Here is a 22,055-nt window from a genome sequence, read left to right on the forward strand (position 1 = left end):
ATGGAGCAAACGGTTAAGCACTCAACCAAAAGGCTGACACTTCAAGTCCACCCAGAGGTAACCCTGGAAGAAAGCCCTGGCAATCTACTTCCGAAAGATCACATCCTTTGAAACCTTACAGAACACAGTTCTATTCTGACACCCATGGGGTCACCACGAGTAGGGATTAACTTGATGGTAACTGGTTTGGCTTGCTTTTGGATCTATATATAAAATACATCTGTTTAAAAAATACTTAAAGAATTTATCACCCCAAAATATTAACAGTGATGCTCTGAGAAGCTTGTCCTCTGTTTCTCTACATGTTACAAAATTTCAACAATAAACCTGAATTACTTTTATAATCAGAAAAAAAAAGTTGTTTAAAAAAAACCAATATTTTGATTATACACTTTTGGGCCAAGTAGCATGCACTTTGGTTTGGAAAAATTGTCTATCACCAATACATGGAAAAAAAATTGTTTATGTTTTAAGGATTAAAGACAATCAAATACGAACAACAAAAAAAAAGGCTTCAAATTTTAGAGAAAATGTACACATATTGAACTGTGACTATCCCTTCAATGCACGAACTTTACCAGGCAATAAGTGAAAATGCCCAACTTCCAATCAGATGCCTCAGAAAGAAAGGAAGAAAGAGCAGCAGCAGAATGAAGGAGACGAACGGATAAAAGGAGAAAGAGAAATGGATAATAGCAGAGAACTATTAACTTCAAAAAAAAAAAAGGCAAGAAGCAGAAAGTTACAACTCAGGAGTAAAGGGAAAAAAATTTGTATCTGGCTTATGTTCTCCATGAGGCCACTGTATTAAACACTGTTCATCATTTCTGCCTTGGGCCTTCCTACACATGGTTCTCCTATACGCCTACCACAATATATTAGAATAAAGGAGACGCTGTGCATAATCTCCAGTGGCTCAGACTAAGCCTGGTGGTTTCCTTCCTTACTTCCTCCCCCTCTCCCCCTCTCCATTCTTCTGTGCAGGCACTGGTTTCTAGCACAGTGCCATGGATTTGGCAAACATCACTAAATATTCACTGAATGACTAAAGCAATGATTGCTGACCGAAGGTGAGTCACAAAAAGACAAAGCAGGCAGGTAGGAGGCAGAACAGGAAGGCACAGTGTCCTGGATGCCAAGGAAGCAGAAAAGGGAGAGGGGAGAAATCAACAGAATAAACGTCTCAAAACCCAAACGGCATGGGAGCTAAGAAAAATGAGAATCAATGTCTCAGCAATTAGAAAAATTTTAAATCCATTGGTTTTTTAGCTTTTCTAACTTTTTGGTTGTTATCTTGTAGCCACAGAACCCTCCTCTTTCTTTTTGACTTCCGGAAAGAAGGCTCAATCAGCAATCAGTACGAACTCTGAAGGTTCTGATCTAGCTACTGTCATCTCAGAATCTTCCACTGATCAAAGAGCCTTAAAGGTCATTGTTATGGATTGAATTGTGTTCTCCCCAGAAATACATGTTGGAATCTTAACCTCTATATCTGTGGATGCAATCCTGTTTGGCAATAGGGTTTTTTTTGTTAATGAGGCCATATCAGTGTGGAGTATGTCCTAATCACTTCTGAATGATATAAAGAGCAGGATAAGCACAGAGACAAATGAGCACAAATGGGGGAAGACAGACTCTATCTGATGACAATGGAGACAGATGAATTTACAAGCCCAGGAACTCCAGGGATTGCCAGCTACTAGAAACTGAAATAGTCAAGAAAGGATCTTTCTCTAGAATCACACTCTGAATTCGCACTTCTAGCCTCTTGAACCGTGAGAAAATTGATTTCTGTTCTTTAATGCCTTCTACCTGTGGTATTTGTTACAGTAACACTAAGAAACTAAAACAGTCATCTAGTCAATTACGATCATTATAGAGATGGGTATTACAGTAGAGAGTCAGTGAAAAAGAGGAAGACCCTCAACAAGATGGATTGACACAGTGGCCGCAACAATGGGCTCAAGCATAGCAACGATTCTGAGGATGGCACAGGACCAGGCAGTGTTTCGTTCTATTGTACATAGGGACGCTATGAATTGGAACCAACTCAATGGCACCTAACAACAACATAGAGATGGGAAACTGAGGTCTAGAAAAGTTCAGTGATGTGACCCATCAGTGACAGATGTAACTGGAATACAGTCTTTTGAGCCTCATTGTATTCGATGCATACCCCCATGAGCTTTGAAGGTACCTACCACTTCTCCAGGGTAAGTCCACTGAAGGTCAACCACTTCATTGTTAAAGACTACACAAGTGACCTCAATCTTCTCCCCTGATTTATACACAGTTTTAAGAGCTTCCATTTCTAGGTCAAGTTCTGATGTTGCTATAAAAAGATAAGAACAAACACAAGGACCTAAATATCCATAGCATAGTTAGAATCACATAAGGTTTTGAGTTTTTTGTTGTTGTCATATTTAATAGGATCTGTATAGTAGTTTTGTGTGTGTGTGTGCATGTAAGAAAACCCTGAAAAATAATTTGCAAACCAGTTTGTTCAAGACAAAATTTTTAAAATCTCCAAGTCCCTAATTCTGAGTTGTTACACACAATTTGGCATGTAGTTATATTACAGAGACCTGCGTGGTAAAAACGGTTAGCATGCTCAGCTGCTCAGTTTGAGTCCACCCAGAGGCATCAACAAGGCCTGGAAAAAAGGCTTGGAGATCTACTTCAGAAAAATTAGTCACTGAAAACCCTACAGAGCACAGTTCTACTCTGACACACATCGGGTGACCATGAGTTGGACTCGACTCAACAGCAACTAAAACGTGTGCCTGTACAGCAAAGAAATACGAAAAAATAATAGCAACAATAATCAATTCCAACTACACAAAACACCATAGCATTTGGTGTTCATTATGCTTTTACTATTTTCCAATCACTTTTATTGATGTATTTCTTCATGTATTCAACCAATCAACCTTTTCTGACTGGTACTCTTTTAGGCACATTGTTCCTGCCCCATCATTTATTCTCCTCCTCTCTTCCATTCTACTTTCCAGTTATTCTCAGCACTTTCCCAGAACCTAACACAGAGCCTGGCACAAAATAAGCCCTTAATACTATTGCCGTGGCATACTCTTCCTACTGCAGACCTACCTGTCCACAGTAAGTGCTCGCTGAGTATCTGTTGGCCTGAACCCGTGGTTTGCTTTACCATTCACGCTAACCACTCACATCAAAGGGATGAGGTCTTCACCTCCAAGCCTTTCTCAAAATCAAAACCGCTTTTCTTAAGTTACTAAAATTAATCCAGGCATCCAACCCCCATGGACGTATTTGTTTTTAGGGCCTCTGTGGTCAGGAATGTGAGTAAGAGGCTTATACAAGAAAAGAATTCCTTACAGTGTTTTGAAGTCAACCGATGAAACATGAAATCTTACAGAGGTAAGAAAGCTTCTTTGCCTTTAGTAATTTTAAGTGCAATATTACTATAGCCCCCAAAGTCAGCCAACCATTGTGTGGGTCCTAAACCCCCAAACTGGAATTCAAAATCTCCTTCACCAGTGACTATGGTTTTAAAAATGTCACTTTTTTTTTTTTTGCCTGTTGTTCTTATTGAAAGGAGGAAGAGGGGACAGGTACCTTTTAAAGTATACACGTTAAAAGGGATGGTCTGGAACGTCTTCCCTTTGATGGTGGCCTCACAGATGTAGGACCCCACAGGGAAAGTTCCGTTAAAGCCCTGTTTGCTGTCATAGGAGGCATGAACCACCCTATCACCACTGAGTAAGGTGACTGGGGTCTCAGGGTCAGTCGTACGGCAGGGTATGACGGCAGAATCATCCTCCTCCGTGATGACCAAATAATCCATCATTCCCAGAGGTATGAAGACTACGTCTGGGTCTGCGGTTAAAAAGAAAAAAAAATCTTATAAGACATTAATTTTACCTTTATACATATATCCAGAAAAACTCATCTCATTGGCATTAATCTTTTTAGGTGGCAACTTACCTTTACCCACATATCCAGAAGTTTCCTCACTGACTTTAGTCACCAGAACAGCTAGAAGATGATTTAAAGGAGGGAGTTCTGGGTTTTTTGTTTTTGTTTTAAATAGGATATATAAGAGTTTCGTGTGTGTGTGTTTAAGAAAACCCAGAAAAATAATTTGCAAACCAGTTTGTTCCAGACAAAATTTTTAAAACCTCAAAGTTATTACTTCTGAGTTGGTATACACAGTTTGAAGCCCTGGTGGTGCAGTGTTAAGAGCCTGGCTGCTAACCGAAAGGTCAGCAGTTTAAATCCACCAGCTGCTTCTTGGAAACCCTATGTGGCAGTTCTACTCTGTCCTATTGGGTTGCTAGGAGTTGGAATTTACTCGACAGCAATAGGTTTGGGGTTTTTTTCTTTTTTTTTTGTAACTAATTTGGCATGTAGTTATAGAGGACCTAGGTGGTGCAAATGGTTAACACGCTCAGCTGCTCGGTTTCAATCCACCCAGAGGTGTACACAACAACAGAGGTATTTCGGAAAAAAGGCCTAGAGATCTACTTCCAAAAAATCTATTTCCGAAAATTTAAAGTATAAATAATACCAGATTGCCTGTACCTTATTTAAAAAAAGAAAAAAACTGACGATAAATAGAAATACTAGTTAAGAATTCAAATCAGAATCTAAACAACTAAAAACAAAAATGTACAATAAAATAATAGAGTTCAACTCTGTTCAAGAGAACAAGAAACAAGAGAAAAAACTCATAACTAAAAAATTATGAAATACTATCACTAGCCATTAGAGAAATGCAAATTAAAACCACAATGAAATACCATCTCACCCTGGCACTACCAGGAATCCGAAATAGTACAACCATTTTGCAAAACAATATGGCACTTCCTTAGAAAGCTAGAAATAGAAATACCATATGATCTAGCAATCCCACTCCTAGGAATATACCCTAGAGAAAAAAGAGCCATCACACAAATAGACATATACACACCCATGTTCATTGCAGCATTGTTCACAATAGCAAAAAGATGGAAAAAACTTAGATGCCCATCAACAGATGAATGAATAAACAAACTATGGTACATACAAGCAATGAAATACTACGCAATGATAAAGAACAACGATGAATCTTCAAAGCTTCTCACTACATGGGGATGATTCTGGAGGGTATTATGCTGAGTGAAATAAGTCAATCACAAAAGGAACAAACATTGTATGAGACCACTATTATAAAAACTCATGAAAAGGTTTACACTCAAAAAGAAACAATCTTTGATGGTTACGAGGGAGGGGAGGGGTGGGGGTGGAAAAACACTAAATAGACAATAGATAGCTGGTAACTTTGGTGAAGGGTAAGACAGTACGCAATACTGGGGAAGCCAGCACAACATGACCAAGGCAAGGTCATGGTAGCTCCATAGACACATCTAAACTCCCTGAGCAACTGAATCGCTGGGCTGAGGGCTATGGGAACCATGGTCTCCAGGAACATCTAGCTCAACTGGCATAACATAGTTTATAAAGAAAACATTCTACATTCTACTTTCGCAAGTAGCGTGTGGGGTCTTAAAAGCTTATGAGCAGCCATCTAAGATACTCCACTGGCCTCACCCCATCGGGGGCAAGGGAGAATGAAGAAAACCAAAGACACAAGACACAAAAGGCTAATGGACCACAACTACCACAGCCTCCACCAGACTGAGTCCAGCACAACTAAATGGTGCCCGGCTACCACCACTGACTGCTCTGACAGGGATCACAATAGAAGGTCCCAGACAGAGCTGGAGAAAAATGTAGAACAAAATTCTAACTCACAAAAAAAGACCAGACTTACTGGAGGCTGGAGACAGAGGCTGCAGAACCCCTGAGAGTATGGCTCCCAGACACCCTTTTAGCTCAGTAATGATGTCACTCCTGAGATTCATCTTTCAGCCAAAGATTAGACAGGCCCATAAAACAAAATGAGACAAAAGGGGCACACCAGCTCAGGGGCAAGGACTAGAGGGCAGGAGAGGACAGGAAAGCTGGTAATAGGGAACCCAGGGTTGAGAAGAGAGAGTGTTGTCATGTCATGGGGTTGTTAACCAATGTCACAAAACAATATGTGTACTAATTGTTTAATGAGAAGCTAGTCTGTTCTGTAAACCTTCATCTAAAGTACAATAATAAAAAAAAATTATTAGAAACCATAAAAAAATTACAAATACTTTTGAAAATTCATATTGCCTATGATTATATTATTGAAAGTAGTAAAGTAATCAATGAGATGGATTGACACGATAGCCACAAAAATGGACTAAAACATATCAAAGATCATCAGGATGGCACAGGACCAGGCGATGTTTCCTTCTGTCATACCCAAGTTGGCCGTGAGTCGGAGTCAAGTCAATGGCAACCCACAACAACAACAGTATGTAAATATATCTTTTAAACAATAATTTCTCAAGTAATAAATAAGATACATAGTTAACTAGCTACTTAACTACTGTGGTCAGAAATACTGAGAGCCTCAAGCATCAATTCCAGAAAGCGTCCCTTACTCTCAATAATTACAAGTAAAAAGATTTCTGTCTACAACAATGTAGGCTACTTGGGTGGTGTTTGTGCTGGGCAGAGGGGAGAGACAGAAGAATTTTCATACAATCTTAAGCAGATTAAAACAACAGGACTCATGTAGCTTTAATTAGCTTATATTCCCACTGTTCTTTTCATTTAGAGGCTTTGGCCGAAGGAACGTAAGTGTAGCATTGAGGTGTGAATGAAGCTGGGGTGACATTTTAAACACCTTTTGCGAAACAAAACTTTGTACTGTTAGGAAGGAAGATACATCGTGTAGCAGTCTCATGAAAGAAGGAAAGACGGTCCGGATCCTTGAGGATGTCCATACTTATGCTGTTGTTGCTGTCCTTGGCTGCTGTTGAGTCAGCCCCCGACGCACGGCAACCCTGTGCACAACGGGATTGGACCACTGTGATCCACAGGGTTTTCACTGGCAGATTTTTCGGGAGCAGATCAAGGAGTCCATTTAAAAAAAAAAAAAATCAGAAAGGTAGGACAATATACCTCACAGGAACCATTTACTCAAAAGTCATATTTCCATAACAGGAAACTTGACTCCTGCCAAAACAAGGATGGTAACAGCTATAAACAGTATGGCCTTTGTTGTGTGCTTGTTTTTGAAATCAAGGACTCTGGCTATATTCCCCTTCCATTCACCCATCTACATACTGAAATTGCCATTGCTTGAATTTTGTTTTTAGAGTTCCAAATTCTTGAACACTGTTAACAAAGATTTCAGCAAACTAATCCACAAGTTAATTTCAGGTTAAAATATAGTTTAGTACCCATACCATATCAGCTGGGCCTCCCTTCAAAATGCAAGTCTCCCTATCCCATCATGTACTATCCATGCAATGTTTGAATAGCATCATGGTCCTTCTTTTAACAGTTGTTCTTGGTAAAAGCTGATATAGATAGGTGGGTGGATGGATGGATGGGTGGATGGGTAGATGGGTGGATGGGTGGACAGATGGATGGACGGATGGACGGACAGGTGGGTGGGTGGATGGATGGGTGAGTGGGTGGGTGAGTGAAGGACGGATGGACGGACAGATAGATAGATAATTGACATTATCACAAAAGGGCACACAGTGAATGTTGAGGAGATGGACCAAACACACATCAAGCCCCTGTCTAAACCTAGTCCACTAGTGTGGATGCTGTGAGAATGGACCACACAGTCTTCCAAAAAAAAAAAACCAAAAAACCAAACCCATTGCCGTTGAGTTGATTCCAACTCATTGTGACCCTATAGGACAGAGTAGAACTGCCCCATAGGGTTTTCACAGAGCAGCTGGTGGATTCAAACTGCCAGCCTTTTGGTTTGAAGCTGAGCTCTTAACCAGTGCCACAAGGGCTCCTTCCTCCAACTACAGGGGTGTGATTGTCCAAGGGTACCATCGCTGAAATCCATCACAAGCTCTACACTGAGCCCACACCCCCCCGCCCCGGGCTACTTCATGTCAATGACTCAGTGGAGCAGAGTTCTAAGGCAGACCCTATCTAGAAGACACAAGGGGCCTCTAACAGCCAACTGGCTCCAGGCTCCGGATTTGCCCAGCCTCCCTTAGACAACACAGTGGAGGCTTCCACCCCGCCTTCCTTCCCTCTCTGCTTCACTCAGGATCAGACCTGCAGTGAGTTCCTCCTCATTCTCTCTTATAGGCCTTTCCCCTAATAAACCCCTTGCATGGGGTCCCTGGGTACGGCAAACACTTGGCTGCTAACCTAAAGGTTGGAGGTTTAATTCCATCCAGAGGTACCTCGGAAAAAAGGCCTGGTGTTCTACTTCCAAAAAATCAGCCATTGGAAACCCTGTGGAGCACAGACCTACTCTGAGACACTTGGGGTCACTATAAGTAGATATCAACTCAATAGCAACAGGTTAACTGGTTATGTTTAATCCTATCTTACTCCCTGCTTCTCAGGGGACACAGGATAGCATCATTAGTATGGGATTTTCCTCTAAATTTTAATTAAAAAGAAGAAAAAAAAAACCCTTCCAATTCATCGAGAATAAATACACATTTGTATGGAATCTGAAATATAGTTATAATGATTATAGAAAACAACTATAATGAAACATAAGCAATTCCAGGACAGAGCCCACCTTTACTTAGCACAGTGCTTGACACACAATAAATACACAGTTAATACTTGTTGAACTTGACCGAACTGAATAGAAATGAGTATCTTTCAGATTTTTCTCACCACACCCATGCCAAGGGACATGACATAATAAAAACGAGTTTCAAAACTTAATACAGCTCTGTGTATAGCAAGGTATATATAGATTTTTGTATGAGAGACTGACTTGTAAACTTTCACTTAAAGCACAATAAAAATTAACTAAAAAAAAAAAGAAAAAAAGGGGTCCCCCAAATGGGATAAGCTCCAGTCCCCCTCCCCAAAAAAACTTAATATAGCTCTGAAATGTTAACAATGAACATTTCTTGATAATGAGACTACAAATGATCTTTGTTTAATTTTGTGTGCTCACCTGTGTTTTTCAAATCTTCTACAACAAACATGTATTTTTATATTTAGGAAACCCTGGTGGCCTAGTGGATAAGTGCTACACTGCTAACCAAAAGATCAGCAGTTCGAATCCACCAGCTGGTCCTTGGAAACCCTATGGGACAGTTTTACTTTGTCCTATAGCATCACCACGAGTTGACATCGACTCAATGGCAACGCGTTTTTGGTTTTTTAGTACAGCTAACATGAGAAACAGGCATCGACAAGCACCGCTGGTCCTGGGGCCCCATCCACTCACCCGGCACGTAGATATAAATACGCCTGCCTTTGACCTCGTTTTCTTCTGTCAGAGTGTGGTTGTAGTAGCAAGTGTACAGTCCTGTGTGGGCCGCCGAGGCACCGGTCACTTCCAGCACTGTCACAAAAAGGCCACTGTTGTTTTCCTCGTTTCGGATTTCCACACTGTGGTTCTCATCTTCAGACATGGGGTACTGCCAGTTCACTTCACTCTCCCCAAAGCATCTCAGAGAAAAGGAGGAATTCAGCTGCACAACCTTTTCATTTTCATTTGGAAGGATGGAGGGTAGTGAAAGCTGGCAGAGTATTAGCCCCGGCCCTGTAAAAGGAAACATGCTCTGAATAGGACGTGGCCAAAAGGGATGGTCTCACCAGAGAACTGAGGGGAGCAACAGAGCCAGCTTATCTGAATGATGGCCATTTCTAGGCAAAAACCCATTAGCCTGGATGCCCATGAAAGGTTCCCCATTGTAACAGCCATGGCATCTGCTGAGAGGGGCAAATCCTCCAAAGGCCTCGATAGCCCCCCTCATACTCCCCAAGTCACTCCCCCAGACACTCAAATGGATAGAGGATGTCTGAGTCCAATTCCATATTATAGACTTTTACGTGCAACCAGAAACTATTCCAAGATGCCACATGCTAGCGCACGTAGGGCTGCTTTACTGTCCATGTTCCTGCAGAGGTCTCGCTCAGTGAGAAATGGGATGAGAACTGGGCCAGGCAGACCGGCTGAACAAAGCACAAGGCAGATTTGTGCTCAAGAATGACACCTCTTCCATTTCTTCCAACACTCTGGCAGGCCTGCTGGCTTTAATGAGTTCCAGAAACCAAGGCAGGATCATGTGGATTTTAATTCAAAAAATAAGATTTTTTTTTTTAAAGAAATGAAACTTAGGGTAAAAACTCTAAGTTCATCTTAGAACAGAAAATTTCCATCTAGCTTCTCCTGCTTATCAAATCAATAAAAGAGCTCTTATGGCTTACTTAAATTTTGGTTAGAAACCCTGGTGGCATAGCGGTTAAGTGCTACGGCTGCTAACCAAAAGGTCAGCAGTTCAAATCTACCAGGCACTCCTTGGAAACTCTATGGGGCAGTTCTACTCCGTCCTATAGGGTCACTATGAGTCGGAATTGACTCGATGGCAACGGGTAATTATTGGTTAATGGTCTCTAGTCTACCCTGGAGCCTGACTTGGGAATCACACCCAGCTTCAGCATCTGACCACTATCATTCCTGCCATTTGTTAAGATAGGAGCCATAAGTGCACCTGGGTCACCCAGCACCCTGTAGATGGGGTATGTAGTTAGTGGAGTTTAGAATTACTAAATTGTTGATCGCGTTCAAATCCACCATATCCATACAGATAAGACCTAAAGAAGTTAACAGACATAAGCTAACTCCTCAGGCTAGAAAAACACTGCTTTCATGCCAAACCTCTGTAATGCATAAATATCTGGATGAAAACTAAGAAATTCCAATAAATATTGAACTCCAATGTCACCCTGCTGGCAGGGAAGAGTTAATGAGATTTCCCCTGACTCAATCATTCATCTATCAATTAGACTCTAAAGGAAGATTCTTAAGACAGGTATGATTTCCTGGGCTAGAACTTTCTATTTTTTTTTTCTTTGAACATTCTTGAATTCATCTGATCCACCTCTACTGGAAACCCACATCCCAGAAAAGGAACAGAGTTGTGGGAGAATTTGGACTATAACTACTAACAGCATTCCCGTGTCAGGAATGTACACATATTAAACTGCCACAGCAGGGCATTTTTTGGAAAATGGAATTGGTGCAATACTGCAAAAGGAACTGAAAGTCTGGGGTCACTCTAGATCACTATCTATAATTCTCTGTTTCTCTTCTCTCTTTTGGACTGTCTATACAGAGTAGGGAAACCCTGGTGGCCTAGTGGTTAAGTGCTATGGCTGCTAACCAAAAGGTCAGCAGTTCGAATCCGCCAGGCGCTCCTTGGGAACTCTATGGGGCAGTTCTACTCTGTCCTATAGGGTCGCTATGAGTCGGAATCAACTCGACGGCACTGGGTTTTTTGTTTTTTTTTTTGGCTATGCAGAGTAAATAATACACACAGAGCTCAGAACTTAGACAGCAAGGGCTTCCCGCTCCCTGACAATGAACTCAAGAGAGGACTGGGATTCATACCTGTGAGGAGACAGCCTAAGACGAGGAGTGCCCGTTGGGGATTCCCCATGGTTCTGGAAAACTGAAAAAATCAAACAGAATCAGCGTTAGCCAATAAAACGACCAGTGAGCTTAACTCTCTTTGTGCTTTGCTCTATGGGAAATGTGAACAGTATCATCTTAGCCAAAAAATTTCCCAGTTTAAGATACGTGGTTAAAACATTAAGATGTTTGGGAACAGATAAGGGCGATGGTCGACAAACATAATGAACACAATGTCACTAAACTGTACCTGCGAAGACTGTTGAAATGTCCAAAGTTTTGTTACCTACATATTTACCACAATTAAAAAGAACAAAAACAGTGAGATGCCTAATAAGAAAGAATCAGATCACATGATGGAGCGTCAAGATCATGGCAGGAATCATTTGAAGCTGAAAGCCCTTTGTGATTGCTTTGAAATTCTGAAAATCCATGTTTATCGTCTTGGAATGTGTCTAAGAATACAGGAGAACTGTTCTTTTTAGGCCATTTAAATTATGAATGAGAAACATAAAGAGATAAACTTATGCATTTCCTCAACTTTCAAGCTAAAGCTGTTTTCACTCAAAAAGGGTTGTTACTTGCATTGCGTTTCGCTCCATAAAGAGGTCATCCTCTACAACCACTGAAAAAGCTGCTTAATGTTTAAGGGCCATTCAGATCTGGAGTTTTTCCCACTAACCAATGTCACTTAGAGGATGCCTCTGTGATACAGGTGGTGCAGTTTGTGGCGGACTACTAACCCACCCAACGGCACCATGGAAGAACGGCCTGGCAATCTGCTGCCATTAAAAAAAAAAAAAAAAATCACAGCCCACAAAACCATCTGGTGCAGTTCTACTCTGTCACATGGGGTCACTATGAGTCAGAATCGACTCCACAACAACAGGTTTGTTTTGGGGGTTTTTGTGACACTGCCCCGTTTATCGCAGGACGTGCTGATTCACAACCAAGCTGAATGAGACGTGGAAAACTCAAGGCACAGGCATAAAAGGGAGAACAATAAAGAAAGCGAAAGAGAGGAAATGGGACCGAAAAGTGTGACAAAATTCCTGTGGTGGGGAGAAGGGGGATGAAGTAGACGATAGGATCAAATGCAGCTTCTATGGAAACTGAGGATACATTTTCTTGCTGAGGTAGTAACACCTGAAGGAACCAAGTTCTCTAGGCTCTGATTTCCCACAACAAAGTCTGAGGGATGAAGAAGTGGCAAGAGAGATTGAAATTGAGTCAAACACAACCAGACAAAGAAGTGGGCAGGCAGGAAGGAAAGGAGTGGGAAAAGAAACTAAAGGAGAAGAAGAAATTCAAGAGGGGCCCATGTTGCCCATGGAATAAGACCACTACAGGGTCTGTTCCGGTAAGCCCTTGAAAAGGTCCCTTTTCCTTCTCTTTCCGTATACAGGTACACCTCCCACCCACCTGTATTCATCTCCCCCTCCACTTCCCACATGACATCCTTGATAAAGTGGTCAATGAAAAGGAACAGTAAACGGGTTTGCAGATGTTGGGGCACCCTTTTGGATTGAAGAGGTCACGCTGAGGAGCCTCAGGAGGGGTGCAAGCTTTAGGATAACACATAATCACCATCTCAGCCTTGGCCTGGTAGGCCCGGGGCCCTCAGAAAGCCTCAGTTCACGCAGTGGAGTGAGTTGATGGGACTTAAGATGTTGCATCGCTGGCTTTGGAAACTAGGACTGTGTGTTATAGATTGAATCGTGCCCCCAAAAAAGTATGTGCTGTAAATCCTAACCCCTATACCTGTAAGGTCACTGTGAGTCAGGATCCACTCAATGGCAATGGATTTGGTTTTGGTTTATACCTGTGGCTGTAAACCCATTTGGGAATGGGTTCTTTGTTATGCTACCGAAACACAATTAGTGTAGGGCGTGTCTTAAGCCTTTTGAGATATGAAAAAGCACAGATTCAGAGAAGATAGATGCCACACCACAGGAGATCTCTACCGAACCAAGGAACAGAGAAGCTGAAAGAGACAAAGACCTTCCCCCACAGCCTTCTCCTGCAGCTGGCACCCTGAAGTCAGACCTCCAGCCTCCTAAGGAGGAAACCCTTGGTGGCGTAGTGGTTAAGCGCTACGGCTGCTAACCAAAGGGTCGGCAGTTCAAATCCGCCAGGCGCTCCTTGGAAACTCTATGGGGCAGTTCTACTGTGTCCTATAGGGTCGCTATGAGTTGAAATCGACTCGACAGCACTGGGTTTAGGTTTACTTCCTAAACTGTGAGAAAATAAATGTCTGTTTGTTAAAGCCACCTACTTGTGGTATTTCTGTTATAGCAGCACTAAGAAATTAAGACACTGTGTATACACTATAGAAACCCTGGTGGCATCGTGGTTAAGTGCTACGGCTGCTAACCAAGAGGTCAGAGGTTGGCAGTTCAAATCTGCCAGACGCTCCTTGAAACTCTATGGGGCAGTTCTACAATGTCCCATAAGGTCGCTATAAGTCGGAATTGACTCAACAGCAATGGGTTGGGTTTTGGGTATACGCTATTTCTGAGTAAACAGTCTAAAAAAAAAAAAGAGAGAGAGATTCAATGTACACCTGTGTTTAGTCTTAGTTTTTTTTGTTTTTGTTTTTTCCCCAATGTCTGTTGTTGTTGTTGTCGTTGACACTCCAGTAGATAAAAGCCTAAATGTAGTTTTTGGTGGTGCTTCGTTATGGATTTTTGTTTTAAGGTGGACTGTTGGCAAGAGTCAGACTTCTGCCTCATTGAATTCCTTTGGGAAAATGGAGGGGGAAGAAAGAGAGGTGGAATGCTGGTAACAGGGGGCTTATTTTGGACAAAGAAGTGATATTCTCTTGTCTCGGAGAGAGAATGAGAAACCAATACTTACTGACCAAAGTATAACACATGCATGCCCTGTACGTAAGCATTATTGGATTTTAACAAGTGGCAGTTGAGGCTCAGAGAGGTTTAGCAAATTACCCAAAGTCACACAGCTGATGGCAGAGCAGGATTCTAACACAAGGTCTGTGTGATACAACAGACACACTCTTTCCACTCCACCATATGGTTTCACTCGAGAGAAGGTCAATGTTTCAACCTTGTCACTCCCCCACCCCCAGCTATTTCCTAATGCAAATGGGAGCCTGCTTCCCCTCTCAGGCTTACCACAGTGCTGTGAACCCAAATGTAATTTGCACAGTGCTGGCTGGCTGGTAGCTTCTGAGGGTCCTGGCCTGTGCCCAGGGGATGCAGGGTTTCCATCCCAGAGCTGGCGGGCCAGCCTGATTTACTGTAATTAGCAGTAAGGGCCGTGTGTTTGTGCACATAAATATCAGCCTCCCACTGATAATCCACTTAGCCAACCTCAAAAGAGCGCTCCAGAGCCAGCCCAATGCCTTGGGTTTTATCACATTTATATCCTGTGTTACGTTAGCAGGACTTGCCAACGATGCATCTTTAAAGCATTCCCCAGCTTAAAAGAGGGGCTCACTGCTTTTACAGCACAGGCTCTGTGGAGTGTTCTGCCTTGCCCAGGCCCCACCAGATTTCCTTCTGTGCGTCCAGATATGGTGGACCTGATGCCAGTGAGGATTATTTACCGACATACAAAGTGGGCAATGAAAACAGGGCCTCCGTGCAAGCGATAATGATGCGAATGCTGAGAACCAACATGTGTTTGCTGAAGATTTCCAACTCCCTGCGCTGATAACAGGGGTTCCCTGGCTGTAAAGCCAAGCGTTTTTGTGAAGCTTCGTGTCATGACTCATCTGTAACTCAGACAACTTCCTCGAGAAGAAGTGCAGAGCGTTTGCCCCCGGGGAGGTAATGAGAAAACAACGGGAGAGATGGCAGCCTCTCTCTCTCCTACTGGCCCCGCGGTAAAGTCAACCTTGCTAGTTCTAGAGCTTTCCTACCCTGGGAATAAACTCTCATCCTTCATCAGCCACCCTATCCTGGAGCTCACCCAAAAGTCAGATGCGCAAATATAAGCGATTGGGGCTACAGACTCAGAGGGCCGAAACACTGTGACAGCCGGCACGGACAAACCACTTCGCAGGTAGGATCAATGGATTTCGGAAAAATCTTTTTCCAGTAATGGTTGCACAACATGATGAAGGTAATAAAACTGTGTTATACTTGTAAAAAAAAAAAAAAAAATTGTGGAAATGGCAAGTGCTCTGTTACATATATTTTTTCCCAAAAAAAATTTTTTTTAAATCGTTATTTCTCTCAAGCCAACTCTATGTTGGACTGCATTCCTGATCTTCTATAATCACTATTCTAGAAGCATTTGCCACAAATCAGAGAAACAAATGGGGAAGAGAGGGCGCTTGTCATGTTCACCCTCGGGCAGGGGACTCATGGCTGTCACCCCATTCTCTTTTCCTCAATCCTTCTCTTGGCAGATATTATGAAAATCACATTGGACTAGGTTCTAACACCAGGTCTGACACTTAAACAGTCCATCTCCCTGACCCTCGGTTTCTTCTTCTATAAATCTGGACTAATAATACCTGACTTGCTTGCTCGTCTTAAGGTTCCTGGGAGTTGCAAACAGTTTGCTCTCGACTACTAACCTAAGGTTGGCAGTTCAAACCCACCCAGCAAAGCCAAAGAAGAAATGCCTGGCAATCTGCTTCTGTAAAGATAACAGCCAAGAAAGCCCTATGGAGCAGTTCAACTCTGTAACACACAGGGTCACCGTGAACCAAAATCAACTCAACGGCGACAGGTTTGGTTTTTGTTTGCTTGCCTTGCTGGGTTATCGTAAGGAATAAATTATATAGTTTAATTGAAAGTGCTTTGTAAACTGCAGTTACTGATTTTAATACTGAATTGCTTTCACAGAATCCTAAAATGTTTTAGACGAGAGGGATGTCAGAGGTGATACTTCAACTTCCCTTTACTGGGAAGGTGAGGCCCCAGGGGCCAAGCTACTTGCCCTGCATCTCCTGCCTAAGGTGGCTCTGAACCCTGATTCCTGACCCAAGACAGCAGTCCACTCCTATGCCCTTGCTACCGCCAGCCTGGGGGCAATGCTGGTTCGGTGGTAGAATTCCCAGCTTTCATGCAGGAGACCCCGGTTTGACTCCCAGCCAATGCACTTCAAGTGCAGCCACCACGTGTCTGTCAGTAAGGCTTGTGTGTTGCTATGATGCTGAACAGATTTCCGTAGAGCTTCCTAAGGTGGACTAGGAAGAAAGGCCTGGCAATCTACTTCCAAAAAGTAGCCAGTGAAAATCCTATGGCCTGATCTGCAACCAATCACAGGGATGACACAAGACCAGGCAGCATTCCTTCCCTTATGCATGGGGTCACCAGGAGTCAGGAGTCGACTCCTGTGCAGCTAACGACATCACACAGTGAAACAAATGTTTGCAGTCACTAGTCTTCTTTCTCTTTAACTTGTTGCCATCTTGCCCTCTGCAAACACAAGTGAAGAGCCACTGAGTGTGACTCTTTAACCAAAGACAACATACCCTCCTCGAGAGTAAACCCAGTGCAAGCAAAGCCAGGGCCCTCTTTCCAGAAGCACTAAGGGCACAGCATTTTCAGGAAGTCAGAAAGCTAGCTTCCCATCACCAACTGCACTCGCATCTCTCTGCAGAGCTGCTGAGTATTGAATTTCACCCCACCCTGGCATGATTAAAGGCCACCAGAATCTCAGAGCCCCAAAAGCCACTGGTGACTTCAAGATTCAGATTTCCAAGGTTCTTAATTTCAGCTCTCCTGAGTTAATTCTAACTGTGAAAATTACATAGCTTGTCTTTTTTCTGCTACAGAGAGAATGTTCTACTCAATCGCAAACCTTCAGCCCAGGCGATCCAAGTGTGACCTCTGTAGAGGCCACATCGTCCTATTTTCCCTAGAAGGTATGTCTACCAGGATCTCTGCACCCAGCCAGGGCCTGTTCTGTTGTTTTGATCTCCCTAAACTCCATCAGACATTCCAGTGGGTGGGGCATTTTTACTTGGGAGCATTTTATGGGACAATCTAAGCTTATAAACCTTTCTCCCCTCTCTGCACTAGATATTTAACGACAAGAGATACAAGTGAGACTTCCTTTTGACCGCCACCTAACTTGTGTGACTCCCCATGGGACAACCTTAAGAGTAGCAGCTTTGGTCTCAAAGTGACCAAGCCCCCCACCCCACCCCACCCCCGACACACACAAACACACTGAGTCTCCTAGTTCATAAACAGAAATGCAAATACCTGCATTCTTTCTGCAGAGGTCAGCTCTGGGAATCAGAAGTCGTAAGAAAGCACTTTGTGCGTTATCTAAACGCAAAGGATTAACAAGTAGAGCGAAAGCTACACGAAATTCCACAAAACACATGTTGTCCCGTCCAATGATTTTTGCAGCTTCATAAGAAAAAAAACTTGGGACAATCTGAGGGAAAAAAATGCATCCTCCCAAGGCCACTACTACTTGCTTAGAACCCATGCGGAGCAGACTCCCACAGGAAGTCGTTGCAGTTCCTGAATGTGACCAGAAGATGGAAGTGTTGGTCCAAGGACGTGCACCTGGGGTTCGCTGTAACGCGTTTCGTGCTAAAACGTCCCAAATCTTAACTTCCAACCTCTTCCTTTCTTAGCTTATGTTTTTAGGTTTTGTGACCTCGGTTCAAAGCCTTCGGAGTAGGAATAGGAAAACGCTACCGAAAATGTCTAAATATCTTTGGGGCTTCAGAATTGGGAGAGGAAGCCGCATTCTCAGTGAGGCATGGTCATCATCGCTCCAAGCGGGTCCACCAAGGCAGCCAGGAGAACAACGCAGTAACAGCTGCCATCCCGAGGCTTAAAAGATGCAGCAGGAAAAGCCACTGGAGAGGAGGTGCGGTTGTGCAGGGTTTTACCTCGCCACATCGGAGATTACACACAGTTGGGGTAGGTAGACAGGCGGGTGCGGCCAGGAGTCCACCTGGACCGCGCTGCCCAATCTGTTCGCACGCCATCGTCAACCCTCATAAACCCGCCCGGCGGGGGACGCCACGATCGCGTAGCCCAGGAACCGCAGGCTCATTGGAAACGACTATTGCCGTTGCACAATAACGCGGGGTTGTAAAACAAACAAACAGCAACCGGCTGCCTGCGCGGCAGGGGAATTAGTGAAGGGCTTGAAAACAAAAGTCGACACTTTTCCCCCCAAGACCGTTCGAGATCCTTTTACCCTCCACCTTGCTGCTCTTCTTTCACATTTAATTTTAATGACACCCCCACCCTCATCCCCTAACCCCGGGACCTCAGCCCCCTCTCGCCTACCCAATGCCTCCTGGGGCCACACGGTGCCTGAAATGCCTCTATTTTACGCCTGAAGAAGGGGTAAAGGTGACCCAGGTTATTCGTTCTGGGTCTCCTTTAGTCCCAGCGCTGCGCTCCTACCCAGAGGCGGTGGCGAGGACCGCCCGCGGTGGGCTGAAAGCTGACCGCCGTCTAGGAGCCCGCTAGAGGGCGCAGCAGCCCCGCGAATCTCACCCCGCTCGCTGTCTCGCCGCTCAGGCTCCCGGTCCCCGACAGCGCAGCAGGGACCATTGCTCGCAAACTTTGGCCCGGGAGGTTCCGCCCGGCACCGCCCGGCCCCAACACCGCCCAGTCTCGGGCCCCGCCACACTCACACCAACACGGCGTGGATCGCTCCCCCTCCCGCCGCCTCCACTCCTACGGCGCCCAGTGTTGGTAGCGACGCCCGCTCCCTGTTCCGTGGCCCAGCGCCCCTGCCCGCTGCTTTCCTGGCCTCAACACTTCAGCGACGGTCCAACCCCAGGCAAGACGCTCGATGCTCTTGCATTGTTTTCGTCTGAGACCTTAGAGTGGGCCGGGCGGGGTGGAAGGAGAGGGGCCGGGCTGGGGGTGGGGGGTGGTGGCGCGGGTGCGGTTTAGGGTTACAAACGCGCGCCAGCGCCTCCTATGGGCCCAAAAGACGCACGGCCGCAACTGCGGCGCACGGGTAAGCCAGAGGCCATCGGAGACTGCGCCCCCCTCGGCTTTTAAGAGCCCGGCCTCCTTCCCTGGTGCCACTTTGCCCGACGCTTGTCTTTGCCGCGCTGTCCTGCGCCCGCCCGCGTCTCTCTCTCCTCCTTCGCTGGGGGTGAGGGGAGTCTCCGGTGGGAAAGTGGGAAGGAAGCGCTTCAAGCCCTAGATTCCCTTCAGCCTCTCTCCCTCCTACAATCTACTTTTCCAGCCGATTGTTGGTTCGGAGTTCACTGTAAAACAAAAGGAAACGCCGCCGAGCCACTGCAGCAAAAGACAAGCACCCGTACAGCCGGACTAGACCGCATTCGGAGAAGCAGTTGTCTCGCGACCTTGTGCCTCATGTTTAGGGCAAGCCAACAAGACCCCCTTCCCGACGGCTGGTGCCACGCGCGGACCCTGCTAGGGACGCTAAGAGCCGCACCTTTCGGTCCCGGAGCAGGTTTTTAGCTTTTCCCCCAGAATCGTTTCCCACCAGTGATATGTAACCAGGTCGCAGCTCCCAGGAGGCCGGAGGGAGTCCCGCCCGCTAGGGTCTGCAGGAAGGCTCTGGTCACCACGTCCCCAGGACGCGTCCGGGCGCGGCGCGCCGCCCACGTCCCGTCCCCAGGAGGCGCAAAACCGCCCGCCTCGGCGCCAGACGCGTTTGCAGCTGGAAAGCCCGGCCCTATGTCCCTCCCCCTGCACCCCTCCTCAGCCCGCGCCTTGGGAGGAAAGCGTCCCCGGGCCGTGAGCCAGGAGCCCCGGTTCTGCACCGGGTCCCTATCAGCTTAAGAGCTGGCGAAGAGACCGAGGCACTGGGGGTCAGCGGCAGGCGCATTCTCCGCGACCGATTGCCATCTTCCTCCCCGCCCCCTCACCTCCCCGCCCCCCCCCAGCCTAAAATCTAGCTGCACTTAGGTCAAGCCAAGAACAGGACTGTGCAAAGCCTACAAGCAGCGACTGAACAGGGAGTCAAAGTGAGGCTAGTCTGCTCCCCGCTACCCCCAATTCCACCATTTCTCGCCTGTCGAAGAAGCCAGGAAGGGCTCCTCACCGAAAGGATTGTGGAATGGAGGCCGAGGGGAGAGGAAGGGGGAGGGGACTCAATGCAACAGCACCAGGGTACAAGTCGGTTAAGTGGGAAAGGGTGTAAAGACAAGACCCCACGCAGCAGCGGGTGAGGTGTGCGCGCCGGGGTGCCCCTTCCTCCCCTCCGACGGACCCGGGTCTCGCTAGGCTAGGGTGTTGGTCCGCGCGCTGTGCGGCTGAGGACTGTTGTGCTCCATTTGCCCTAGATGCCTCCACTACTCCAAAAAGCTGCCTAGTTCTGGTAGGGAGCGACCGCAGTGAAGCGAGTCGGTCCAAAACGTTGAGCAATTCGGCCACGAAGCCAAAAAAGCTATTTCCCATCCCGCCCAGCCCAGGACTTTTCCAAGGGACTGGGCCCGGCGCGGAGCGACCTGGACTTGATAGAGGCCATCCACGGTCTCTCCCTAGCCCCGTTTGCCTCCCACCCTTGGAGAAGAAGTAAGTGCCAAGTTCTCCCAGGCACTCTTTCTGCCAATCCTTAAGTGTTGCCGGGGTTGGGGGCGCGAAGTGTGGGACGCGCGTTCTGGCTGCGGGAGAGAGGGACAATGGACGAACACAGCACTTTCTTCCCAGCCAAGACTCAGAACCACGCCAACCGGCAGCTTCTGCACACCTAGCTGGGCCTCTCGGGCTCCTGACTGCCTCGGGCAGCCGGAAGAGAGTCGGGTCACGCTTCCTATTTCGCTCCGAGGTGGCCAAGACACTTTCCGCACAGAGCCGCTGAGCCCAGTTGTTTCGGAGCCAAGTGGACGCCGCCCGCTCCCCTGGCGCTGCAGGAGAAGTTAATCTCACACGTAAAAGTCAACTTCCAAGGGGATAGACGGCGGAGAAAGGAGGGGCGCGAGGCTCCGATGCAGGCGGGGACGCAAGCGCAAAGAGGGGACTAAGAAAGAAGGGCACTTGAAGAGTATGAAGCAGCGCAGGGCGCGCGCAGGCGGCAAGTGCCACGCAACCGGCGCGGAGAGGAGCACAGAGGGCTGGGGGGGGGGGCGCTCCAGGACTCCGGTGCCCCGAGGGAAGGAGAGAAAATGGTCGCCTCCCACCTTTCTGTCTTACCTGGAAACAAGTTTTTCCGTTTCGAGACGTCCCTAACTTCCTTCCCCACAAGAAATCCAGCACTTTTTGGAGACCTCCCTCTGCTTCCTGAGGCCGGGACTGGCCAGCAGCAAAGCCCAAGGCTTTGCAGAATCGGTTCCAAAGGAGGAGGGGAGCGTGCAGGGACGGGTGGGGGCGGGAGACCACCGCGCACAACAAGAGCCTCTAGGAGCGCAACTCTAAATTCCTCAAATCCCAGTTGCTGGAATGCGAGGCGACGACGACTTCTTCACTCGAGGCCAAATGTGTTTGTCATTACTCCAGACCGCAAGTCCGCGCCGCCGCCGCTGCCGCCCCCGCAACCCAAGCGCACTGCGGGGCTGGCGCCCTCTCTCCCTCTCACCTCTTTGACCCGGCAAATGGCTGGGAAGCGCCCCAAACCCTCGCCCAAGCCCGCGCCCCCTCTGCTCGTCTTGCAGCCGCCGCAGCTGTGCTGAGACTGGACCCGACTGTCTCTGGGCGCA

The 22,055-nt window shown here is 46.3% G+C and overlaps 1 protein-coding gene across 4 annotated transcripts in view; it reads right to left on the reverse strand.

The window, feature by feature from the left end:
* The window catches only part of PDGFRA (platelet derived growth factor receptor alpha), a 54,199-nt gene that overhangs the window by 31,306 nt on the left and 838 nt on the right, over nt 1-22,055 (reverse strand). Inside the window, exons 1-5 of one of the 4 annotated variants that reach the window (XM_049886884.1) lie at nt 21,553-21,636; nt 11,462-11,522; nt 9,293-9,610; nt 3,595-3,855; nt 2,202-2,332 (exon numbers count right to left, since the gene is read on the reverse strand). In XM_049886884.1, coding sequence (XP_049742841.1) covers nt 2,202-2,332; nt 3,595-3,855; nt 9,293-9,610; nt 11,462-11,510 — 759 coding nt within the window. In that variant the 5' untranslated portion in view covers nt 11,511-11,522; nt 21,553-21,636. Of the gene's footprint in view, nt 1-2,201; nt 2,333-3,594; nt 3,856-9,292; nt 9,611-11,461; nt 11,523-19,070; nt 19,257-19,849; nt 20,036-21,552; nt 21,637-22,055 lie in introns of those variants that run through there. The other 3 variants (XM_049886883.1, XM_049886882.1, XM_049886881.1) reach the window with 3 other exon arrangements.

The sequence above is a fragment of the Elephas maximus genome, chromosome 5 (assembly GCF_024166365.1).
Source record: "Elephas maximus indicus isolate mEleMax1 chromosome 5, mEleMax1 primary haplotype, whole genome shotgun sequence".
Taxonomy (NCBI): domain Eukaryota; kingdom Metazoa; phylum Chordata; class Mammalia; order Proboscidea; family Elephantidae; genus Elephas; species Elephas maximus.